This window comes from Galeopterus variegatus, unplaced genomic scaffold, assembly GCF_000696425.1.
Source record: "Galeopterus variegatus unplaced genomic scaffold, G_variegatus-3.0.2 Scaffold3145, whole genome shotgun sequence".
Classification (NCBI taxonomy): domain Eukaryota; kingdom Metazoa; phylum Chordata; class Mammalia; order Dermoptera; family Cynocephalidae; genus Galeopterus; species Galeopterus variegatus.
The window spans coordinates 152,332-178,272 of NW_007729256.1; the positions used below are offsets into that span (position 1 = coordinate 152,332).

Here is a 25,941-nt window from a genome sequence, read left to right on the forward strand (position 1 = left end):
AGTGTGGTTGACAAGATCATCTTTAAGATCCATTATAGTTCTACAACTCTGTCTTTTTTTTTCTATAATCCACAAATTTCTGGTATCATGTTTAGCCCAGTGAGAAAATGGCCCAAGACTGAAGCATGAGCCCAAAAGAGAAGTAACTATTTATTGCCAAACACATCCAAGGTAGACATGCACTGATACACTTTGCTCCTCATTAATTTAGTCTCCTGGATGATGTAAAATGAAAATTTTGAAGTTCCCTACTATAGCAATTTTTCTGTACTTTTAAATTTGGTATCACATAATGTTGGGATGCTCAGGAAGAAATAAATACTAAAAACAAGAGAAGATATTTGTGATATCACATCCGAGGCCCTCAAAAATTAAAGCCTAATTGCTAGAAATATTTAGGTCTGATACCTAAATTATAATTAACCTCTCTTTATTCTTTGCTTGTTATTCAATAAACAGTATCAACTTAGTCTAGAGAACAGATCAAGTCACCAGCACCTGAAGTAATTACCACCCCAAAGGCGAGACAGAATCTCTTTGAAAATATTCTGGCATGATGTGTGTACATTTTTGCTATAAAATTACAACTGAAATAATTTAATTACAAATACCAAAAAGGTAAACTGCTGCATAAATATCATTTATATTCCTTTGAACCTATCCAATCTGTCCAGAGTTGAAGTCCTCTTTTGGTTACTGTTACTGGTACACTTAATATATTTACTTGCGTTAAATTGACCCAATAAACTTCACCCTAAATTGGCACCCCTATTGAGTAGATTGGAATCTTCTGGCTTTACCCACACAAGCAGTCTGCCAGATATATGTCCCACAACACCATGGGCTTCCAAGAATCCCCAGGGGGAAAGAGGCACTTGGTAGAGTAGCACTGTCTACTATCACCTGGGCTTTGAGTTCAGGCATAGCAATCTTAATTTTTAAAGCAATTAGAAAGGAAAGAGATTCTAGGCACACAGTGGATGGCCAACCCTTTTGCATTTTGTTCCAAAGGTAAACTATCAATTAAGCTTTGCTATTGATAATAGTGACCACAGAAGCAATGTCTCACCTGTAGCGTGATGGCAGCTTTCTTAGTCATGGACTGATAGACACCATTAAATTCCACATTGTGGTCAAGATCATACACTGGGCACTGTAGTGTGCATGAAGGATAAAAAGGAAAGCATCAGTAATGTTATACAATGTTATACCACATATAGGTCTGTCGGGGCTTTTCCACCTGTACCAGAGCAGGAATCCCTACTAAGCCAGAAACCATGAAGAAAAGTTTTCCCCCTCAACAGTCATGAAATAATCCTCTTAAAACTTGGGGCCTTGTCCTCTAAAATCAAAGACAGTTTATATTGAAGAGAACTATGAAAGGATTGTCTTAAAGTGCCTTTCCCAGTTTTTGTTAACACTTCATGAGACAGAAAGGACCTAATGTTACAATAAAATTTAAAAATCAGAACAAACAATAGATTTCTATTTTATTTTTCTTGTGGAACTCACAACTTGGTCTTCCTTGTCTTTTGTCAGGACCCTTCCATTTTCCTCCCTCCCTCCCTCTGTCTTTCCCTTCCTTCCTTTCTTCTTTCCTTCAATTATTTTGGTGAAGAGTCACCTATTCTTTATCTCTCCAAATCTCTGTCTGCAAACATGGACTGCCCACTTGAATGCACAAGATACTGTTATTATTTAGCAGTTTTGGGGAGATGCACGGTAGAAGGATGACGTGGCCCTCACCCCTCTCTTTCATATATTCTGGGATAATATAATGCTCCATATTAGAAGGCTGGCAAATTATCAATGCACAAGATACTGTTATTATTTAGCAGTTTTGGGGAGATGCACGGTAGAAGGATGACGTGGCCCTCATCCCTCTCTTTCATATATTCTGGGATAATATAATGCTCCATATTAGAAGGCTGGCAAATTATCAGGACTCACCATGATATTCTGGACTGAGACAACGGAACATGGATAAGCAATTTTAGACACCACTTTAATGATAACTGAGTCCACATCTTTGGGAAATTTGTATAGAAAATACTGAGAATAAGAAAAAGAAAGACATGATTTGTAAATATTAAGCAATGTTTACAATCATGAACTCAATCTATTTTCACATGAATAGGATGGCTTCCTCTATTATTAGGCACAAAAATCAGATATAAATCTCAGTGAATCTTCATTATTTCAGCTAGCCAGCCATTCATCTCACACATAATGAGCAACTAACTGCTCTGCGCCGTGCTCGGTGCGGACATCGGGAAGAAGACAAAGTCGCTATTTCATACCATGCTGCCATTTCACTATCTACGGTATCACCATTTCTTTCTTAACTAAACTTTGCTACACTTCATTTTTATTACCCACGTAAGACGCATTCCCCCTTCTCTTTGAATTACAGATATGCGGATGTAACATGAGACAAGGTTTACTTCTGTGTGGTCGGGAAATGGGATGCTCCACACTGAAGATAAACTTCAAGAGTTCTCCCCACAGGCAAGAATTAGCACTAGACTAATCCTTCCCCTAGCACATTTGCTAAAGAATCTACTTCCTGGCTGGAATATACTGAGAAAATATTTGGATTCAAAGATCAAGTCCTACATCTAATCCCTGGAAATAAGTTGACAATTTGGGGCAGGTTGAGGTATCTTTAGAAGTATTTCTCAAATATTACCAGAATCAGGAAACATTTCTTTCTTTCTTTCTTTTTTTTTTTTTTTGTCCTTTTTGAGACCGGCCGCACCGCGCTCAGCCAGTGAGCGCACCGGTCATCCCTATATAGGATCCGAACCCGTGGCGGGAGCGCCACCGCGCTCCCAGCGCTGCACCCTCCCGAGTGTGCCACGGGCTCGGCCCAGAATCAGGAAACATTTCTAATAGAAAGAGGTTATACCTATAGATTATGAATCCACTGGACCGCGCTCCCAGCGCTGCACCCTCCCGAGTGTGCCATGGGCTCGACCCAGAATCAGGAAACATTTCTAATAGAAAGAGGTTATACCTATAGATTATGAATCCACTGGGAAAATATATTAACTCTAAGTTTTAAACATGTTGCTAATGATGAAAAAAGGGGAATTCTGCCCAATAATTATAAATGGTAACTTCTTGAGAAGCTATGTCAAGCTTATGATTTAGATTTTGAGGAAAGCAACCCAAACAAGCCCCATATCCTAGGACTCTAATAAATTTATCACTTTAAAAAAGAGGCAAAACATGTTAAAACTTAGTTTTGTATTTCAGTATCTTCTTTACTAACCCTATTTTGAGAACAAGCACAATAAAAATAGAATGTTTTTCAATAATCCCAAACTTTTTTTTTTTTAATTTTACTTCTCAAAATACATTGTAGTTGATTTTCATGCTCCTTTACCCATTCCTCTCAAATAATCCAAAACTTTCTAATGGGAGAAAAAAAATCACCTCAAGATTGAGTGTCATGAAGGCTGCTGTTTGGAAGTCTATTCATGCCTAGTAACAGATGGCCATACCCCTAAGAACCCACTTCACGTTGGAGCTGGATTCAAATACATGTAATACAGGGCTCTTCAAATGGTGAGTAGTCTGGGATTCCCAAGAGGTGCTCATGGTTCTCAGGGGAACCATACTTCATAACTCAAGAGCATTACTAGGCTTACTGTCAGCAGTTATGAACATCATATATATTCCTCTAAATAATAGTAATTGGTTTTGTGCAAGCAGTAGATACCTACTGAAGCCTTATCTATGTGCCTAAATATTATCAACCTTCTTTATCTCGAAATAACCATAGACCCCAAATAAATGTTTTTGATTCCTGCTCTGATAATCTCCTTTTACCAGAAAGAAGCAAATGACAAGTACCCAAAGCAATGGCTGGAATTTAGGCTGAAAATCACCATTTGCATCCTGACTGCATGCCCAGTTTCTACAACCTGCTTCTAGCTACAGGAGTAGAGGCAGACAATGATCGATGCAGGTTGTCTGAGAATGTGCAATCGTTTGGGTGAGCTTAAAGGAACAGGAAATGTTTCTTGCAATTGAAGAGGATATAAAATACAGGCTGAAATGGGAACAGTTAAGAGTAAAGAAAGACTTCCATAGATATCAGAGAATTTGTTTTATTAGTTTGTTCTAGTTTCGGGTTCACATACAAATTATTTAGGCTTTAATATCTATATACTTTTTAAAATAAAAAGAAGCCACAATATATGCTCATCACTAATTTTCAGTCTACAAGCCCTTCTATTATTTTATAGTGCATACAACATTCAGTATATCGTATTTATTATAGTTCTGCACAGGATTATTAGGCTGTACTGTTCCTGTAGTTAGAGTACAAGTTGGTCTTCCCTTTTCTAAGGATCTCCCATTGCACCTAATAACTAGTGCTTTCTAAATATTTTTTGAAATTAAATGGTCAAGGCCGGCCCGTGGCTCACTCAGTAGAGTGCGGTGCTGATAACACCAAGGCCACGGGTTCGGATCCTATATAGGGATGGCCGGTTTGCTCACTGGCTGAGCGTGGTGCTGACAACACCAAGCCAAGGGTTGAGATCCCCTTACCGGTCATCTTTTAAAAAAAAAAAAAAAAAGGAAGAAAGAAATTAAATGGTCAGCAAATGTTGAGGGCAACAGATTATGGGCCAGTGGCCCTCTCCTGCCACTGGGTGGCAGTATATATGCACTGCAGAGACTTCCACTGAAAGGGGAAATTTAACTCTTAAAAGGTGTATGGGCTTAGGGCTAGCCTGTGGCTCACAAGGGAGAGTCTGGTGCTGATAACACCAAGGCCAAGGGTTTGGATCCCTATATAGGGGTGGCCGGTTAGCTCACTTGGGAGAGCGTGGTGCTGGTAACACCAAGTCAAGGGTTAAGATCCCCTTACCGGTCATCTCGTCTTTTTTTTAAAAAAAAAAAGATTGAGAAAACTGATTGTATGTGTCTCTTCCCAACTCTAAAAACAAACTAGCCATAATACTAATAATACAAATAACACTATATTTCAGCTTGCAAAAAAAAAAAAAAAAATTACAGTGAGTATCAGGACATTAAGCAAACCTGTTTTAAACTTGCTATTGTATAGACTTTACTCTTACACAAGAACTGAAAGGAAAAATGAAGGTAGCTAGAAATCTCACCAGAAAAACAGCTTTAATTAAAGTTCTCATGCATTTATTCTGTTTATGATTATGGCTTAATGGAGACCACAACAAAAATATCTAATTCTCCTAATACTTTTTGTTGGCATTCTTGCTCTTTCTTTATAACAAACAGGAGAAACTCCTCTACTCCACCTATAACATTGCAGAAATTAAAATGTCTTATTTTTATTGTATTTCCAGGTCAATTAATTATTTGTGTGTCTGCTTGGTGACAGCCTTCCACTCCCTGTTCCCCCTGCCCCATCCTGACTATTGGGTCCATAATGGCAGAAGTTCCACCTCTCTCTTCTTCATCCTTGTGTCTCCAGCACCTAGAACAGTCTAACATTGTGCTGGGTACACAGTAGGCACACAATTTGATCAATGAAGGTTGAACCAAGGGACACCTGAAAACAAACATCATTTTCCCACTCACACTAATTAAGGTGATCAGATTAAATGTTGTGTTCAAAATCCCATTAACATTAGTAACAATCCAGGATATAAGTATACCTCAAGGATATATATGAAGGATCAAGGGTAATACCACATGCTGACTCTACCTGTTACCATGATTTCTTTGGGCAATACCAACAGGTAGGATCTTGATAACTCTTGGAACCTGTCACTTACCTGAGGTTGAGAGGGGCTGGCAGTGAAGTGAAAGGCAACATTTGTCCTGAAAAACATAAGTGGGAGAAGGGAAAGGGGGAAAATGAGAGAATAGCATAAGTTAACAAGCAAAAATTATTTATTTAAAAGAGCCATCTTAAACTAGATGCAAGGAGAGCCTCTCCCTTTATGAAGGGATTTCTGACCCCGTCAAACTGACAAAATAAACTGCATGGGGGCTCAGTGGTTTCAACTCTTGAGAATGATCAAATTGGGGAAAGGGATTGTTTTTATGTCTTTGAATATCTATGGAGTCATACCTATATAAGTAAGTACTTTGTTTACTTTTGCAGACACTTTTGCTTGGTCTCTCTTAAGATTTTACAATCAAACAAAGGGCTTAGGTATCAGAAATAGGCTGAAAGACATAGGAAACATAGGTTCAACGTCCCTTTGTTTTTGTTATGTTTTGTTTTCCCCTTTGGATAATATATATACCACTTCAAAATAATTTTGATGGATACATGGCAAAATATCTTTTAAAAAAAACATGGTGATGATAAAACCAAGGTCCAGGGTTTGATCGCTGTACTAGCCAGCCACAAAAATAAATAGATAGATAAATGAATGAATGAATGAATGAATGAATGAATGAATAAATAAATAAATAAATAAATATAAAAACATGGTGAATAAGTCATCACCATGGGACAGTCCCTAGGTGGCCGCAGTTGCTGGCCACACCAGCTGAAATTGTTCTTCAAGATTTCCTCCTCTTTGGATTAGGCATTGTCTTCTAAGGCCCTACTTTAAAAGATAAATTTCACGAAATGAATATAATAAAGTTATTTTCTCTCCAATTAGTAATAAATGGTGAATTATTTCATTCTTCTGTGAAAGACATCAGTGATCCAGACACTGAGGATAGGAGAGTGTGGGGAGTATATAGGAAACATAATAAGTTGGTAGCATAGAGTACTGTCTAGAGGGAACATTTGTGAAACAGTCCAAGAGTCTGGAAAACACAAAGACAAATTTGGTCTTTTCTATAGTTTCGTAAAGGCTGCTTTCGGGTTTTTGGCCTTTCTGGTTCTTGCCTCATTGTTAGCCAGGAAGATCACTCATACAAGTTCACTGTACTGTCAATTTCCTGGGCTGCTGAAACACCCCACTTGGGGGTGGCGTGCCCCTACCCCTTCCATGTGGCCTGTATTTCTGGGATTCTGAATCTAAACTTCTAGGATCCCTCATCAGCTTTATCCCCTGGGGCTCTTTGCAGTTTCCTTCCACTCCTAATTTTCCTTTTACAAAAACTAAATAATTTAAAATTAAAGTTTCCTTGAGAAAGGGCATGTCAAGATATTTAAATGAGACATCTTCAGTTAGTGTTCTATCTAGAAGTCACAACCTCTGAGCACTCTTTATAGAGGTAACGACCTCTATTTAGGTTGTCATGGGACGGGGCTCAGAATTTAAGCTCACAACAATGGAAGCAATTTTTATATTCCACATTCAACAGAAATCGCCATCCACTATGCTGAAGCATAGTTGAAAACTTCTGGTTTTCAGTTACCTAAAGAAGCCAAATGAGTGTCAAATCCAGTTGTGTTTCTGCTCGAGGGTCCAGAGCCAGGGTTAGGACCCGCAGTGCTGTCTGTGCCCTGGGTAGCCCTTCCAGCAGTCTGGGGAATGTCACCTGCTATCGCCAGGGGAACACGGGGCCTTCAACTCTCTTCCTTGTCAGGTCAGAGGAACAAAGAGGACACTGATTTTCTTGGCTAGCAACAGACAGCATGAGATTTCCGGGAGAAAACTATTTTTTTTGGCTTAAAGTTTGCTTTTTTATTCCTCCTACATTTGAATTCCAAGTGTAATACTGAATATAAAGACATCAATATGCACTTTCTGTTTTTTTTTCTTGTTCTTCATGTTTTATTTGCTAGTACAACACATGCAAACTTTGAAAACATATTATTGTTTTCAAGACTATCATGTTTAAGTCCTCTCTCATGGAGTCACCAGTATGTGCAAAATAAACACTGTGTCTGCTGCAGATGAAACATTCTCCTTCCTTCCACTTGGACCCTAACAGGGGTGGGGAAGGTTTATTTTATCAAGGGTCATTAGCCAACAGAACAAAGCTAATTGGAACTCATATATACCTTTAGTTTTAGAGAAAGAAGCATAAAAATGTCAACTTATTTTAAAAATTTAACACAAGAAACAAATGCTTATTCAAGAATTATAAGAGACTAAAAACCAATTTTGTTTCCTTGTTTTGGCCATTTCAATGAAGGGGAGAAGGGAAGAGGAACAGGAGTCAAGAGAGATGGGGTGTAGAAGGAAGAAGGGGAAAGAAGGGGCAGAGAGGGACCCATGGGGAAGGTAGAAAGAGGGAGAAGAAATATATAGAGGAGAGTAATAAAATAAAATAAAATAAACTGAAAGAGATGGGAAGAAAGAGTAACTGAAAAGAGAGACAGGGACAAAAGTTCAGCAGATTTTAGGTGAGTTCAGAGAGGTCTCTGAGACTCACAGCACTTCATTCACCTAATGTTAGCAAGCCCTTAGCACAGAGTATAGCGGGGTTCAAAATCCCCACTTGGTTTGCTGAAGGAAATTATACCCTATTATTCACTTGGACTGTGAACTTCAGAATATTATTTCCTGTTATCTCCTTACTGCCATCTGTCACGAATCCCCTTCACTCCCCTAACTTTCCCACCAACCCCCTGTCACTTATAACCCTCTGCCCTGTGTCCCTCTGGTCCAAGTATAAACTCTGCACTTGTGTGTTAAATTCCATCCCTTCTACCCTTCTTGGTGACTTTGCTTCTACAAATATCTAACTTTCCTATGAATGTAATCTGCCTTCCTACCCCTTTGTTTATAAATATACTCTAGTCTCAACCATTTTCAAAATAAATAACAAACAAATAAAATACCCCAACACGTTTCCTCCTTTATCCCTGTATCTCCCTCCTTTAATGTCATCCTATGTCTTTCTTCTCCTTTACAAACCAGCCTTTTAAAAGTATTCTACTCATTCTTTCCTCTTCCCACCACTATCAGATTATTTCCCCACTATCCCCTTGAAACTGCCTTTGCTAAGGGAAATAGTCACCTTCTGTCTTAGTCCATTAGGGCAGCTATAACAAAATACCATAGACTAGGTGACTTACAAACAACAGAAATTTATTTCTCACACCTCCGGAGGCTGGGAAGTCCAAGATCAAGGCCTGCAGATTTGTGTCTGGTGAGGGCCCACTTCCTTATAGATGGCACCCTCTCAACGCATCTTCACGTGGTGGAAGGGACAAGGGGTCTTTCTTGGGCCTCTTTTATAAGGGTACTAATCCCATTCATGAGGGCTCCATCCTCATCACCCAAACATCTCCCAAAGGCCCCACCTCCTAATACCTAATAATAAGATTACTTGGGAGTTAGGATGTGAACATATCAATTTTGGGGAACACAAACATTCTACCATAGCCCCTTCTACTTGCTAAAGCCACTGACTTGACCCTCAACTGTCTTTACTTTTCTGTTACATTTGACACCGACAACCACTTGCTCTGTCTTGGAACACTTTCCTCCCCTGGCCTCCATGATACCTGCTTTCCTGGCATCTGGCTGTGCCTCCTCAGCCACTTTTGATAGCTCTTGTTTCTCAGACCATCCCTTAAGTGAGAGTATTACCCACAGTCTTGTTCTTGATCCTCTCATTTTCTTTAGTCACATTATATATAAGGGTACTTAAAAAAGTTTGTGGAAAGATTCATATTATCTTTTAATTCTATTTTTCCACAAACTTTTTGACAGCCTCGTGTGTGTGTGTGTGAGCGTGCGCGTGCACGCGCACACATGTGCATGTGTATTCAGTTGCCATAAACACCACAAAAATGCCAGTGAATCTCAAGTCTCCATGTCCAGCCCAGGGCCATCTCCTGAGCTCCAGTCACATAACAGATATGGCCTACGGGGCTTCTGCACTTGACCATTCCTCAAACACCTCAAATTCCACATGATCACAATGGAATGTACTGTCACTTCCCTGATCCACTATGTCACTTTATCAGTAAGCCTCACCAGACTTCTGACCTCATTGTAGGAGTCTTCTTGGACTTTTCCTTTTCTGTCACCTTCCACATTTGATTGATCACCAAGTCCCATTCATTCTATTAGTGTGAAAGTAACCTGGACGCACCTGCCCCCACCCGAAGCGTCATCTTTGCCCAGTATAGCATTAATAGAAAAAAGCCTTCAACAGTAATGTAAATGTTTATGTAGTCTCCCCTAAAATACCAAATCATGATTACATAGTATGACACATAGCAAAATGTTCTGAAAGCCTCTTACCCATCCACTTCCTAAAAAAAATCTACTACTTTTCACACCATGGTAGCTGAGCTATTTCAATCACACGCTTGCTCTCAAAACAGACTCACGTTCCCTACTTAGAAGTCTAGAGGAAGGTCGAAAGCTACAAGAATTCATATAAGACTATAGTTTTTATTCTGCCACATATGTTTGTTGAATTTGTAAATTATTCCCATGTGTATTGTTTAATTATTTTTCTTCCTTACGACTTTTTTGCTGCCAAAATATGTTCAGGTTCTAATAATTTTTTATTATGGCCTATTTAAATAATTTTTTATTATGGCCTATTTAAATAATTTTTCATTTGCCTATTTGTCTCTCCTCTCCCCTCTCTCCAATTCGTCTTCCACACTGCCACTAAAGTCATTTCTAAAAATCAAATCTGTTCATGTTATTTTATCACTTAAAATCCTCTAGTGGCACGTGTGACCTGAAAGGTGAAGTCCCAACTCTCTAGCACAGCATCCAAGATCTTAAAGATCAAGGTTGGGCACTGCCTGTTTCTCCAGCCCTAGCTCCTGTGGCTGCGCCTCAGGTGCCATGTGGACCCACCTTCCTGAAATGTTTCTAGTGTTTCTACTCTGTCTGCTGTCTGTAAATCTGACCTCGCCCTGACGTCACGCTGGCTCATATCCGACACTTTGCCATATGTCTGCTCTTCAAACTCGACGCATCCAAAAGTGAACTTAACATGTCTTCCTTCTCTCCTCAGAACTCTTATTTTCTCTTAGTGGCACCGCTGTCTACAAACTACACTGTCCTCCTTGACTCTCCCATTTCCCTTTCCCCTCGTAGCCAATCAGAGTTTGTCAGTCTCACCTAAATTCTTCCATTCACCTCCTCACTGTTTATCTTGACCACCGCATCAACCTTCTAACTTCTCTACATCCAATCTTGTTCCCTTCAAGTCCATTCTCCACACAACTGTTGCAGGTAGACAACTGTCTAGGTTTCTACCTGCTCCTCCTACTCCATGCTCGGCTCCTCCCACCCCATGCTCGGGCTCCTCCCACCCCATGCTCGGGCTCCTCCCACCCCATGCTCAGGCGCCTGCTCCTACGGCCTCCTGCTGTTCCCTGCCCATGACTTCACACTCCAGCAGCACTGAATACCGGGCACTGAAGTCTGGGAAAATTAGTAGTGGCAAAGCTGCACATGTGTGTGGAGAGGGCTAGGGTATGGGTAGAAATGCAGGGGGAAAGGCTTTAAGGCAAAGTTATTTTATTTTAAAAGCTGTATTTAAATAAATAAGTAATTGAGAAACATATTTAGGGGAACATAAAAGTTAGGAAGACAGTTTTAAACCGAAAGTAGAAATAGTATGTTATGATGAGACGAGCTCAGAACTGAGAGTCAGAAATAGAAGTTAGTTATGATTTTTCCTTTTCCTATCTGTATGAGTTTGGACAAGTCATTTAACCCCTCTGAGCATCACTTTGCTCATCTGTAAAAATACGGTGGGTGGATTACATTCCCAAAGTTTCTTCAATTATTAAAATTTATAATTCTAGACAGAAACAATCCTAGAATGCGTTCCATACATTCTAGCCTGTCACTCAAAAATACAACAGAAAGTGCAACGTTAGGGATTTGGAGTTAATTCTTCAGTGTTTCTCTCAATTCCTGGAGCCCAATTCTTGCCACAGTCCTCAGATCTTCCCCCCTTACCATCATCTCTGGATTTCTGGGCCACCAGCAAGCTGGTGGAGCCAAGGAGGAAGAGACACATATCTCGGCTACCATCTCTTCTCAGGCTTATCTTGGTCTTATAAAAGCCCTGGTAACTGTATGCATTTTGAAATGCTCTAAGTGTCTGGTTTCACATTATAAGAGGTGAAAATAGAAAACAATGTGAGGAAATAGATCTGCAGTTTCACCAGCATGCACATCATTCACTGACACTCGCTTAGAGTTGTGACCTCATGACTTCAGTTTCATAGAATCCAGTTCTCCAAAAGTCTAATTAATCTCACAGAAAACTGGCCCTACAATTCAAGTATATTGCCACCAGGTGACAGTAACAGGTCAAAGACACAGAGACCAATCAGTAAAGGCAAGGCTTCTCCTAAGTTCAAACTGCACTCTGTTCAAGTAATGTGCTGCCATCCCCATCAAACAGATAACAATGAATTCCCATAGGGTTTAATATCATAAATAGATTTTTAAGTTATTAAATTTAAGCGCCATATTGGGAGTTGCTTCAGAATAGTGGTTCTCAACCCTGGCCACACATTAGAATCACCTGGAGAACCTTAAAAAATATACCAGTGTCCAAAACTCCCCTCTATAGACTCTGATTTAATTGGTTTGGGTGGGACTTATCCACCACAGAATCTTTTTATGCTTGTTTTTTTTGGGGGGCGAAGATAGGGGGAGAGAAGGAGTGTTCTTTGTTCTTGATATTATCATGTCACCTTTTTCAACACCGGAATTAAATAAAGGGACTTGGAAAAAATGCTGTGACGACTTCTCCATCCTTCTGACCATTCATTCATCCATTGTCTGTCCATCTGTCTCTATGGGTATAGCACTATGTCAAGAGGTGTAAAGAAGACCAAGATAAATATTTGATTCTTATTAGCAACTCCACTGGCTACAGACCTCTTTATAAACCGCCTTAGGAAATGTAAAGAGAGATTTATAATAGAACAGAGCATTCTGATCAGAAAAATAACCTGCAAAAAAGTAGCATATACTATTTTAAAATATCCTGATTTATAAAAAATTATCTTTTTATTGAAATATAACCAAACTATGGAAAATTACGAAAGTTATAAGCAAATATCTAAATAAATTATCACCAGATAATCATAATCATGGATGACTTCTTTCCTCCTCAAAGGTACCACTATCTTGACTTCTAACATTACAGAATAGTTTTGCCTGTTTTTGTACTTTATATAAATGGAATCAAACAGCATGTATTTCTCTTGTCTGGCTTCTTTTGCTCAACATCATGAGGTTTATCCACATTTTTATGGACAGCAATAGTGTGTTCATTTTTGAATGCATGTATACCAGTTATACATCCAGAAGTTGGTTATATAACTAGGAGTGAAACTGCATTGTCAGGGCTTTCAAGTTATAACAATTAGATAGTTGTAGTGGATTCTCAAAATGGCTTTAATTTATATTTCTGACAGCTAATTAGGTTTTGGTTTTTGACCATTTGGGCAGCTTCTTTGATGAAGTTTCCAAGTCTCATGACTATGTTTTTCAACAAGCTTGTCCATTTGTTTTATTTTCTAAAAAACAGGGACAAAAATATTACTTAGTCACTCCAAAGAAGGACAAAGCTACTCCCACCTGGAAGGAAAAAACTGGAATTGCATAAAGTCGTCCTTAAAACAAAATGCAACTTCTTTCAGAAGTGGAGCACTGCTTCATAATACCAAAGTCCTCAGTCACCAGTAATTCTTGCCTGGACTGTGGGCCAGATAGGGCCCCCTCACAGACCCCCTAAAACAGATACACCTAGGAGGTCAACTGCTCCTACCCTCTCTACCAGTCCCCTGCTTCCTCCCTATTGCATTGATTAAGGCACTGCTGTCCATCTACCCAAGGCAGGAGAGTTCAGAAAGTGCTCAGTTAATATGCTAAGCGGATAATCTCCCTCTAGAATGCAAATCTGTAAGGATGGAAGCTGAACTGAGCATCACAGCCCAGGAAGAGCAGACAAGTAAACAGATAAAGGCCACATGAATCCTGCTTACTGGAGCTGGAAGTGCTTGATCTTGGTAACCAGCAGCTTGTACTGGGCCCCCAGTGGTGCCATGGATGCCACATCTACAAATATCAGTTGCTCTAGGGGTCCTGTTTCATTGGTCGCTTCTGAGGGACACAAGGTGCGGCTGACTTCCTGGTAGTTGTAGCTCCTCTGGTATCTGCAGCAGCCAATGGAGGGAAAAACCAGAAAAACAAGAAAGAGACTCAAAGAATAAATAGGGGAAAAAGACTGTCTCATTGTATGAACATCTCTCTGAATTTGTTTTCAAGTCCTTATGTTTTAAGTTTCAGAACTAGTCATTTTAGAACTAGTGCTGTTGGCTTTGGGTTGTGTGACATAATAACAGGGACATGAGGACTGTTCTGTGCTGATCAATTCACTTGAACAGGGTCTGCATTACACTAAGCCATCACCATAATTCAGTGAGGAAAAAATATCAAATTTTGAGGGGGGAACTGTCCTAGACAATTGCTAAAACAATCGGGTGATTCAATTTTTCCACTCTTCAAACTTTTGCTAATATAATGGTAAAGAAAGCCCCAGAGTCCAAGTCAAGGCTATCAGAGTCAGTATTCCAATCCTCAAATTCCTCAACCTTTAAAAGTGATGCAACAGCTTACTACGTGCCCATTCGTGTATGCCTTCTGGGTTTCTCCTTGGTAGTGCTTAAGTTCCATATATCAGTTCTCCCTGGTGAAAATACAAACTCCATGAGGGCAGAGACTTTGGAGCTTTTTCCTCTGCTGTATCCCCAGCACCTGCCATTTAGTAGTGTTCGGTATATGTTATTGGCTGAGGATTGCACATGTGGTGGACATCTTGAAGAATGGGGAGGTGTCACTCACTCATGTTGACTGCTGGGCCTTGCCCATTGGATAGCTACTGGATTACCCACTATCCAACCAAGAGCAACAGAACATAATGGCAGAATTGAAAAATGGTAAAAGTTCTTCCAGGTGCTACAAATCTAGGCAGAGTGCTTATCTGAAATTCTGAGAGGATGAAAATTGAGCAGAGCTGAATGGGTCAGGGTATGCACCATGACCATTGTTTGCACTTAGTATCTGTAATATCTTAATATTCCAGATATAAGATTTCTCCTTTCACTAGGGAAAAGACTGATTAAGGTCCAGGACAGTGAGGAAAACCAAATGTAGTGAAGTTGTCTAGGAAAAGACCCACTTACAGTCCTTGGAAGAGCAGAGGAACCTGCCAGGACAGCACTTCTTTCTGCTGGCGAACCACAACGAGGACTGGGTAGTCAAGGTTCTCAGAAGAACTGTTCACGTACACCCGCACGGCGGTCACCTGTGTGGTGGGGTAGAGAGAGGTAACACAAACCATGCACATGCACACACACATGCACACGCACTGGCCCCATAGCTGCCATCTGAGGCTCAGAAAAACGTTAATTTCTGACACTTGCTTCCAAGATAAAGCCAAGTGCCCCGGTTGTTTTTCCTCATTCATATTGTAACCTGAGCAAGTCTCAACCTTGATTGCACATTGAAATCACACAGGAAGTTTTAAAAAAACTGATGCCGGGGTCCAATCCGCCAAAATTCTGATTCAATTGGTCTTGGAGGATGCCAAACTATGGAGCCTTCAAACAGCAGCATGAGGAATTAGAACTGAGCAGTCAACACAAGATTGTGATAATAAGCCCAGGACAGGAAAAAAAGATATTGACATGCTTTTCTTATTTGAATATTGATGCTAAAGATACGAATACCTAAAAAAAAACACCCAAAGCCGACTCCTCTGCCCTCCAAAACCCTACAAGACCTTCAATTGCTGACAAACTTTAATTTTGGCTTGGTAAATCATTCTATGTTTCAAACCAAAATGTTATGACCACATTTTATTAAAGCTTAACAGACGGCTTGATGCTCCCACCAACAAATCATGATGCTTCCCCAGCAACAGATACCACAGGGGCTGAGTATTCTCTTTTTCCACTCCAAGATGTAAACCAAACCCTGACACAAAATGCTTTTTAATATCAGCAGCTCCATGGCTCCTTCTGAATACACATGTCAACTGAAGGATTAACCCTATCACGGATGTTTTAAAGATAGGAAATTGAACTATGGCTCTGGATCTAGATGGTTTTGGTAATTTTCTTAACTTTTTATAATACCATAGGCAACATGGAAGAGAAAAAAATAGAAGAAAGGCAGGGTTAAAAAGAAAAAGTAAAATTTGATCTTCTATATGAGATTTCTTTTTATTTTATTTTATTTTTTTCCTTTTTGTCTTTTTTCGTGTCCGGCAATGGATCGCAACCCTCAGTGTCGTGCCCGTGCCGGACCGGGACCGGCAACGGGATTGCAACCCTCGGTGTTGCGGCCGCAACTCGCTCAGCCAGTGAGCGGGAACCGGTCTGTATGTGGGATCCGAACCCTCGGCGGGAGCGCCGCCATGCTCCCAAGCGGCGCACTGTAGCAGTGCGCCACCGGGCCGGCCCTGAGATTTATTTTTCTAATGCCTTAGTGTTCTCTTGAAAACTCTTTTATTAGGGGAAAGAAAATGAAACAAGAAAACCCTGCAATTGTACCCTGAAGATTTTATTACACATCCAAAATGGAAATTGAGAGGAAACAAACAGCGTACATCTCACATATTGCCATTTGGTTCTCTTATATCATTCTCCTTGATCAAGCCACCTTTGCTTTTTTAATGTTGAAAAAGTCCCAGAGTAATTAATTTGGCAAGAAGTGCTAGCTCATGAAAGGAGCGTTTTCTTATGCCTGCACTGTATGTGTTTCCATGGAAATTATGCTGCAGCTGATAATTGCCATAACACTTTCTCTAGGGCAGACCTCTTTCCTAAGCTCTGGATATCCCACAGGTAGCTCCAACTCAGCATGTCTGAAATGGAATCTACCACTCCTTCACCCCTGACTTTAATGTCTTCTGAATTCCCTTGCCCAATGAATGGCCCCACCAGGCAGTAGTTCATCTAAGACTGAAACTTCAAAGTCATATCTGATTTCTACTTTTTTAGTTCCCTCAATCAATGGTTCTACTGCTTCTATCTCCTTAATACTGTCCATACCAGACCCTCCTCTCCACCCCCAATGGCAGTCTCATAGCTCAGTCCTTTATCACTGTGCCCCCTCCTTAACCTATCCCCAGGGTTGCACCCCCTAGGATACCACTTTCATCTGTCATTCCCTTGAAGATCAGAAACAGAACTTAAAAATATGCATTTTAAACAATCCTGGGGGATCCTGATGTACATGGTTTGGGGTCTACACTTTGGGAAGTACTGTTCAAAGAAATGATCTAATAGATGATGCCATTTGTCAGCAACTTGCCAACTGCCTGTTATCATGAGCTGCACATCCATGAGATCACCAATGTCATAGCACTTCTGGAAACCAGTGTTTGTTGCTGCTGAAACTGGGCCGGCAGAACAGATGTATCATTGTCATGTTTATCCCCACTCTACAGTTCATCTCCACACCCTAATTTTATTCCTGGTCTGGCTCTTGTAATCCATTTACTTTTTTATTATTTAATAATGATCTTGCTACTATAATAAAAACAAACACAGAGATACCAGAATAATAAATTGCAAATATATATTAGAGTAGGAGATAGAAGATTCTGGGCAGTTTTCCAATATGAACAGATAATGGATTACCCCTAAAAAGGATGAAGAGCTCTGTTCAAAATTTGCTTTGCCTTTCCAGAGGCTATTGTGCAGCTGAGAAAATTTGATTACATTTGTAGCAGCAAACTAAGCTGGGTAAAGGCAAACCTAAATGAAGGACAGGGTATTGACCATGCTTGTAACAGGTCATTCTTAACAGCTAAGATTTTTCCTCCTGTTGCTTCTTCCTGTTGTCATGACAACAAGAGCATTTTTATTACATAGATCTTGTTTTTTTTCTATATCTACTACAAGCAGGGAATTGCACTGTAGCTAAGAAAAAATTATTTAAGTACTTCCATCTCTGATATTATATAGATCATGATTATGAAAAGTTTTAAAGCTTAGAATCCCTTTTTAATTTTTTAGAACATGTCAGTGGGGAAAAGTTCAAAATCATGAGTAATATATTTCTGTTACATAAAAGGGATGAAAATGAACTTAGCTCAAAATCTAGATTATTTTTGCTAAAATAATGAAACTGTAGGCTCTATTAGTTGACTTGCTCTGTCTTGGAACACTTTCCTCCCCTGGCCTCCATGATACCTGCTTTCCTGGCATCAGGTTAAGAACATCAGGTTAAGAACAGAGATTATTGGTTTGCATTATTAAGCACACTGTTGTTTGCCTGTGTGATCTTGAAAAACTGACTCCACTTGTGAAACAGCTACAATAGTATTTGCTGATGGTCCCTTTTCCTAATGTGTAACTGTTTTAGTAACTCTGTTGTGTTCACTGAGTGTTTATCTGTGGGTATTTAGGTCCTTTCTTCCTCTCCCTCCCTCCTTCCCTCTTTCCTTCCCTCGCTTCCTTCTTTCCTTCTTTTCCATTCTCCCACCATTATTCATCAAATATTCACTGAGGGTTAACTCTGAGTTGAGAGCTATGGGAGGTGCTGGCAATATGCTAAAGACAACCTTGGCCTTGAGGAGGTTCATGATCTAGTCATAGAGACAAATGGACAACCCACTGATAACAGCAGAACAGTGATGAGTATTGTAGCAACGCGAGCAGGTGCTATGGGCACACAGAGGACAAAGCGACTACCCCTATGGGGGAGTCAGGGAAAGCAACCTAGAGGCTGATCAGTCACTTACTAAGTTAACGAAGTTGGGGTCTTCCACATAGATCCTGTCATTCCCTGCTTGGTGCATAAGACCTTGACTCAATAGAGTTAGAAAACCTTACACTGGGGAAGGTGCTCAAGGAGATCATCTAGTCTAACGTTCCCATTCACAGATGAGAAGCCAAAGACATAGAGGTGAAGTGACTTCTTCAAGGATAATGAACTATGGAGGAATCATGACTAAAATCCGAGATTCCTGCATTCCTGTCTCCACACAGTGCTTGGTCAGAATACGTTGTCATCACTGTTTTGAACCCTTGGCTTCACTGAACAACACTAGAGGTGAAGTGACTTCTTCAAGGATAATGAACTATGGAGGAATCATGACTAAAATCCGAGCTTCCTGCATTCCTGTCTCCACACAGTGCTTGGTCAGAATACGTTGTCATCACTGTTTTGAACCCTTGGCTTCACTGAACAACACTGTGCATCTTCTGCTATTCTTCCACTATAAAATCAAGAAGCTGTGTAAACATCATAAATGAAGGGAAGAGACAAGACACAGACTAGGAGATGTTGTTTGTACATATATAACAGGAAAAATATCAGTATCTTGAATATATAAAGAACCATTAAAATGCATAAGAAAAAAATAACAACCAGTGAAAAAATGGGTTAAGGATGTAAGCAACAACCAAAGAGGGGAAGAATGACCAAAGAATGTGTGAAAATATGTAGCACTTTATACTCATCAGAAAGGTAAAGCCTCACAAGTATGACAATACCGTGTTGTCAAGGATGTAGAGAAACACACTTGCATAGTGCTGATGAAAATGTTATTTGGTACAATCAGTTCAGAGAGCAAGTTGGCACTATCTACTAAAGTTGAAGATGAATTCGCATTACATTTTAGCATTTCAACTCCTAAGTTTATACACAGGAAAAACTCTTACCTATGCAAAGGAATCAAGAACTAGAATGTTCAGTGTAAGCATTGGTTGCAACAATAAAATTTGGAAACAACCTAATGACAAAAAAACAAGCTAAATAACAGAAGTATGAATAAGTAAGTTGTATTCACACAGCGAAATGTTATATAGTCACTAAAAGTGAATGAACTGGAATATGGACCAGTATGTATAAATCTCAAGAAGATAAATTGAGAGAAAAAGCAGATTACTGAAGGAGACCTACTACATAGTTCCATTTATGTAAACTTTATAAACAAGCAAAACAACAGAATATAGATATTTAGTAAAATACACATGCATGGAAATAATAAACACCAAATTTAAGATAATGAATTTCAAGAACTTTGGAGGATTTGAGACTTTACCCCATTTGCCACAGTTTCATCAGTTCTGGGAGAAGACACAAGCCTCCTGGGTTGAAGACAAAGAACTATCACTCTTGTCACAGCAAGCAGCATTAGCATCCCTTCCCCTTGTCCCCAAGTACCATGAAGGTGACAGGAATGGGCCTACATATGTGAAGTAGGTTGCACTATAGAAGAGGAACCCAGAGCTTAGGGAACCCACATCTCTTATAATGTGCGGTAAGCCTTCCTGCCCTTTGCTCCAGAGGAAGACATTTTCTATTTTCTGAGGCTGTTTGCTAAGCAAATACCCTTGAAAAGATAGTAGAGAAAAAATTTCCGTCAGCGCTTTCCTGTAAGATGTGCAGAAATTAAAAGATCCTATGGAGGACTATCTCTCCAAAATGTTTACTTTTGGAGATGGAGGTAGAGGATCAAGATGAGAATAAACAGGGAACTCTAATTGTCTTTTTATTTCTTAAGCTGAGTCTCAGGTACATAGGTGTTTATTACATTATTTTCTATACTTGCTTATATATCTAAAATGTTTAATAATAATACAGATGCTTCTCGACTTACGATGGGGTTTTGTCCCAATAAACCCATTGTAAGTTGAAAATATGAGGTAGAAAATGCATTTAATACTCCAATAAACCTATTGTAAAGTTGAAAAATTGTAAGTTGAACCACTGTTAAGTAGAGGACTGTCTGTAATAAAAAAGAAGCTATAATGTCTTCTCGGCCTTTGTGTTTACCCACTTCTGAACGAAAGCCCTCATTTTGTACAGGTTCCTTTTTATTCAGGGATGTGGCAAACATGCAGTCCCCCAAACACACTCCCATTGCTCTCCTGGCTCATTTGCGATGGTCTATACTTACTCTAATGTTTGACCTGCTTATGCTAACTTCACTCATTAGAGCCTCTCTCTCATGTGCAAATGAAAACTATATTTCAGGATGTGGTGCTGAAGAAACACTATCAGCTACCTCTCCTTTTGTCTCAGCCAGCTGCAGAACTTTGCCTATTAACATGGCTTATTTCTCCATTGCTTTACCGTGGAAAAGAAATATGATCAAGGATTGAGATGAAGCTGGCACTACACTGAACTGTAATGGGCTAGCTTAGATTTTGTTTTTAGGTTAATTTCCTAGGATTGCTGTAACAATGTACCACAAACGGGGTAGCTTCAAACAACAGAAATTTATTCTTTCACACTTCTGGAGGCTGGAAGTCTGAAATCAAGGTGGCAGCAGGGTCTTACTCCTTCTGAGGCTCCAGGTGGGCTCTTTCCTTGCCTGTCCCCAGCTTCTGGTGCTGGTGTTCAGTCCTTGGCCTTCCTTGGCTTGCAGCTGCATCACTCCCTTCTCTCCCTCTATTGCCATGCGGTGTTCTCCGTGTATCTCTGTCTTCACATGCTGTTCTCCATTCTGTGTGCATCTGTGACCACATTTCCCTCTTATTAGGATTCCAGTCATATTGGGTTGGGGCCCACCCTAAAGACCTCATCTTAACTCGATCACATCTGCAAAGATTACTTCCTAATAAGGTCACATCCGCAGGTTCCAGGGGTTAAGACTTCAACATATATTTTGGGGACAACAAGTCAACCCATAACATTAGGTTTATAGGGTTTTTAAGCAATAAATCATTCTCTAAAACTCTACCTTTCCCCGACTGTCACCTTATCTCCAGCTTGTACTTACTTGCTGTTAAAATAAATTAAAATGGAGGCCAGGCCTGAAGAATCCCTGAGAAGACAAAGCCGGTTAGGCCTCATAAACAAACTTAACTTGCTTGATTTGCAAACATAAGCAAAACCTAACTTGAGCTATTTCATCTAAATGCCTATATTAAGGAAATATATAATTTTAGACTAACCAATCAGAAGCCACAAACAAACTTACAGTCATATAACTAGAGACTTTCCATCAGGATGGACTAAATAAGGCAATTTTATAACTGTAACCAATCAAATACTATCTTTGCTTTTCTTCCACGTTCACTCTATCAAAGCCTTCCCCTTTGGTTCCCTTGGCTGAGCCCCTGAACCACTTCTGGTTTGGAGTTGCCCGATTGAGGAATTGATGAATCACTTAAATAAACTCTTTAAAATTTTATTGTGCCTCAGTTTACATTTTTACACTGCTGAGACCCTTTGTGGGCTGGTTTTTCACAGCTGGGCTGAGTGAAGGCAGGACTGTTGGGAGAGCCCATTATGTGAGTGTTGTATGAAAACAGCTGCCCTTGAGCAAAGCAGCTTTGCAGTCCTGAATCCCTTTCAGAAGCTAGAGTGTCCATTAATGAAGCATTTCATCTCAAGCTTTTTATAACTACTGCAGGGAGCTGAGCTGCTTCAATCACAGGTTATACTTTAAAAAACAAAAAAAAAGATAAGCAACTCCCTTACCGGCCAGCCGTCCCTGTACCCTCCAAAAAGATAAACATTAACATAATTCCTGTAGTTATTGATATGACTGTCTTAAATTCTCTCAGCCTGATCCAGCCATGGAAAACTATCTTCTGTACACTTAAGCCATAATGAAGAAAGATATGTAGACTTGGATTTTATTTCTGGCACTAACATCTACTAGCTGGGTGGCACTGAACAAATCACTTAAATTCTCTGGTCCTCAGTTCCTCAATTGTAGAATGGGAGCAGTAATATGCAGACAATCCACCTCCCAATCAAATGGTGGGTGATGTGGGACGGTGTTTTGTGACCTGCTGAGCACCAGGCAGAGCATGAGGCAGAGCTGTCCCATCTGTGCTTTGGGTTGGAACAGCACTTTTCCACTCCCATCCATTCATCAATCAGTTATTGACTGTCTGTTGCCCATGTGCAGAGACACACTTATAAGCCCAATCACCCCTGGTAAAGGAGAAGTTTATATGGTCCATCTCAAGTAGGATATTAAATTCCTTTCACAGCCTGGCTTCCAGCTTGTCTGGAATACCTTATTCTTCTCATTGAAAAGAGCAGTTTACCCCTTGGGAACTATTTATTCCCTATGTCTTTAGATTCTCTGCATTTTGTATTCAGAGCACTTTTCTAAGAGTTCTTTACTGACCTCATCTCATTATGCCAACAATAATCCAGATATGAATACATCTACGTAAGCTTTCATTTTTTGGTTTATAATCTAAATTTTATATACAAAATTTCAATTCAAATAAAAACATGGAAAAACATTGAAGAGAGGTATAATCATTGGCAGGCCAGGAATGCAGAACAATATACACTCAGACACTGCAGTTTATGATGAACTTTGTTTATTTAATAAATATTTGGCTCCCTATTCTGTACCAGGTATTGTTCTGGACAGAGGAGAAACGTTAGTCAGCAGTGTAGACATAGTCACTCTCCTCATTGAGTTCAGAGGTTTGCATATGGGATGCCAGTTAACAAGCAATTACATTAATGTTCAAGTTCCTGTGGGAGTGTATGTCACAGACTTTGGGGGGAATATTTTCCTAAAGGATGAGTATGAATTAAGTAGAAAAATTGAGGGAGGGCAGACCACAAGAAATGTCCAAGCAAAGGAAATAGTGTAGCAGACATAGGGAAGGGGGAGAAGAGAGAAAGAGGGTGAGAAGTAAGTTTGAAGAATTGAGAAAATGAGTTTGGCTGGAGCATGAGGCACACGAAGGGCCATTATAGTCTTGAAGAACGTTATGAGACATGTTACAGAGATTGGGGCTTTATTCTAAGGGCAATAGGAAGTCTTTGGGAGGTTCTAAGTGCCACCATCTCTTGCCATGATCATCCCTGGAGACCCAACGTTGCCTCTCTTGCTGCTGAACATCTGCTTCCTTGCATCATTGGCTCTCAAGTCAAAATCTGAGGACAGCAAATCTGATTGGCCCAGGCAGCATGCCTGTGCCTGAGCGTGGTGGGGAGGGGATGAGAAAGCCAGTGCCTGGTGTTCAGCTTCTGTAGTGGAAGGGGCTCTACCTCCAGTGGAGACTCATGAAATGGGGAGTTCCCCCAGACTCACAGGAACCGGCACTCACAACAAGGTGAAGCTCCACTACACTTGGGGTCCCTTTCACATGCAGTTTCACAGCTATCCTGCAGAACAGTTGTTCCATAGAACACACTCGAAAATGCTGTCTGAGATATTTTTCACAGGAACTGGTGTCAAGACAGGTATGTCCTGAAGACTCTAACCTATTGGGGGCTGCCTTCGCCTATCACCCCAAATGCTAGCCATCCTCTTGCTCTCCAGGGTTTCTTGCAGTTTCTGCACTAGTTTCTCAGTCTCACGGACCTCCCTCCATCTTTGAGCATCTCCAGGTTTCGTTCCTAGGACAGCCAGCAGCCTGCATGTTTCACCTCCCTCCCAGGTAACGGACCTCCCTCCATCTTTGAGCATCTCCAGGTTTCGTTCCTAGGACAGCCAGCAGCCTGCGTGTTTCACCTCCCTCCCAGTCTGAGTCTGCTCGCCTCCTGAGCATGATTCCTTTTCTCATCTTTATCTGTTCTGTCTCTCTCTCTCTCTTTATCTCTTGCTCAGTCTCCTTCTCCCTTAAGGCATTAAAGACAGAAAAATAATTACTTTGTGGTTTGAGGCAAAACTCAAGGATTCACTCCCTGGATTTTATTCGTATGTTGACTGATTGCACGGCAGGCAAGTTTTTTTTAGAGCTATTCTGCAGCCTACTTAATTAATGCTCTGAAGATAGAAAAACACTAGAAGATTATTGTTATGATTGGAAAAGTTATGATCTGACACATATCAGCTATTTATTTCTGTAGTAGAATTTATTACCAGACCGGTGCCATTTATAACTTTTAATAAGTGTTTTTCAGGATGTAAGTATTATGGAAAGGAAACTGCTTTCTAAACAAGCCAAACTGATCACCTGCAAACTTCTCCCTCTTCAAAGTCTTCAAAGAAAATTCCTTGAGACAAGCAGAAGGAGCCTCAGGGAAGGCCAGTTCAAGAGAGAAAACCATTTTTAATCGTGGAGTAGATATTGTGGCAGAAACAATATATACTACTTGAATTCTCTGATGCTCAGATGAGATGTTCCTTTTTAAATAGGCAGATAGAGGGCTGCAGCACCCCAGCTCTCTTTTCTGCCACATCATGATTCCTGCCTATGTCTGGGTGTACATAGCTGTTTTCTAACAAATTCCCTAGCTTGAGTGCACTCCATGCGGACTTTTGGTGGGATTGGTTTTGGGGCTACCCAAGCATCCAGAACCCTTGCATATTTTGGAGGAAACTCTCACGCTCTAGCCCGCTGTGTGTATGTTGTGGGAGGCAAGGCTGCCTATGGAAGCCGAAGGTTCCAGATATATTATCCAGGCTCGAATAGCTGGATGTGCCCACTTGGTACTTTCACTCATGAATAAATAATTCAAAGATGAAGGGAGAGTTTAGAATTCACTGGTGATGCTGACACCAATGGATGAATGGTAGCAGGGTCTGGGATGACCATATCTAATGGAAGTGGAGGGGGTGTTTCAGGGTGAGAACCCCAACAAGACCATTCCTGCTGCCTGACTGCTGCTATAATTTCCTGCAGCTTCATCTCCCTTGGCCCCCAAATGTCATCTGAGCCTGGTGACACAGGTTTGTGAGTCAACCGATAGGCCTTCTAATAAATTCTTTTTCTGCTTACGTTGGCCAGTTGATTTCTATTTTGTGTCAGGACCTAGCCTGACCCCACATCCTCTTCCCTTCTCTGTCTACTTCACTCAGACGCCACAGATGTTTTGGAGCCTCGCTGTCCATGGACCTCTCCAGACTCTCTCTGCACACTTAGACCTCACCACTGTTTGTCTCTCTCCTTTTTTTTTTTTTTTGGTAGCTGGTGGGTATCGGGATCTGAACCCATGTCCATCTCCTTTTGAGGTTCTGTGGTGTCTGGTTGGCCAATTCTCCATCCTAAATCAACCCAAGTACTGATTTTCTATGCCCCTGGGTCTAGGCTTTCCAGAACTACTGAAAAAATTACCCAGCTGTGCAAACTGGCTAAATGAGTGAGTTTTTGAGCTCCAACCCCAGCTGGGCCCTCGGCAGCATGCTAAAGCTTCT

General features: G+C 40.5%; 1 protein-coding gene across 1 annotated transcript in view; it reads right to left on the reverse strand.

Moving 5' to 3' along the window:
• Positions 1 to 25,941, reverse strand: part of SIDT1 (SID1 transmembrane family, member 1) — a 100,375-nt gene that overhangs the window by 49,156 nt on the left and 25,278 nt on the right. Inside the window, exons 2-6 of the mRNA XM_008584096.1 lie at positions 15,044 to 15,165; positions 13,844 to 14,014; positions 5,772 to 5,817; positions 1,951 to 2,052; positions 1,070 to 1,153 (exon numbers count right to left, since the gene is read on the reverse strand). Of these exons, the coding sequence (XP_008582318.1) occupies positions 1,070 to 1,153; positions 1,951 to 2,052; positions 5,772 to 5,817; positions 13,844 to 14,014; positions 15,044 to 15,165 (525 nt within the window). The remainder of the gene's footprint in view (positions 1 to 1,069; positions 1,154 to 1,950; positions 2,053 to 5,771; positions 5,818 to 13,843; positions 14,015 to 15,043; positions 15,166 to 25,941) is intronic.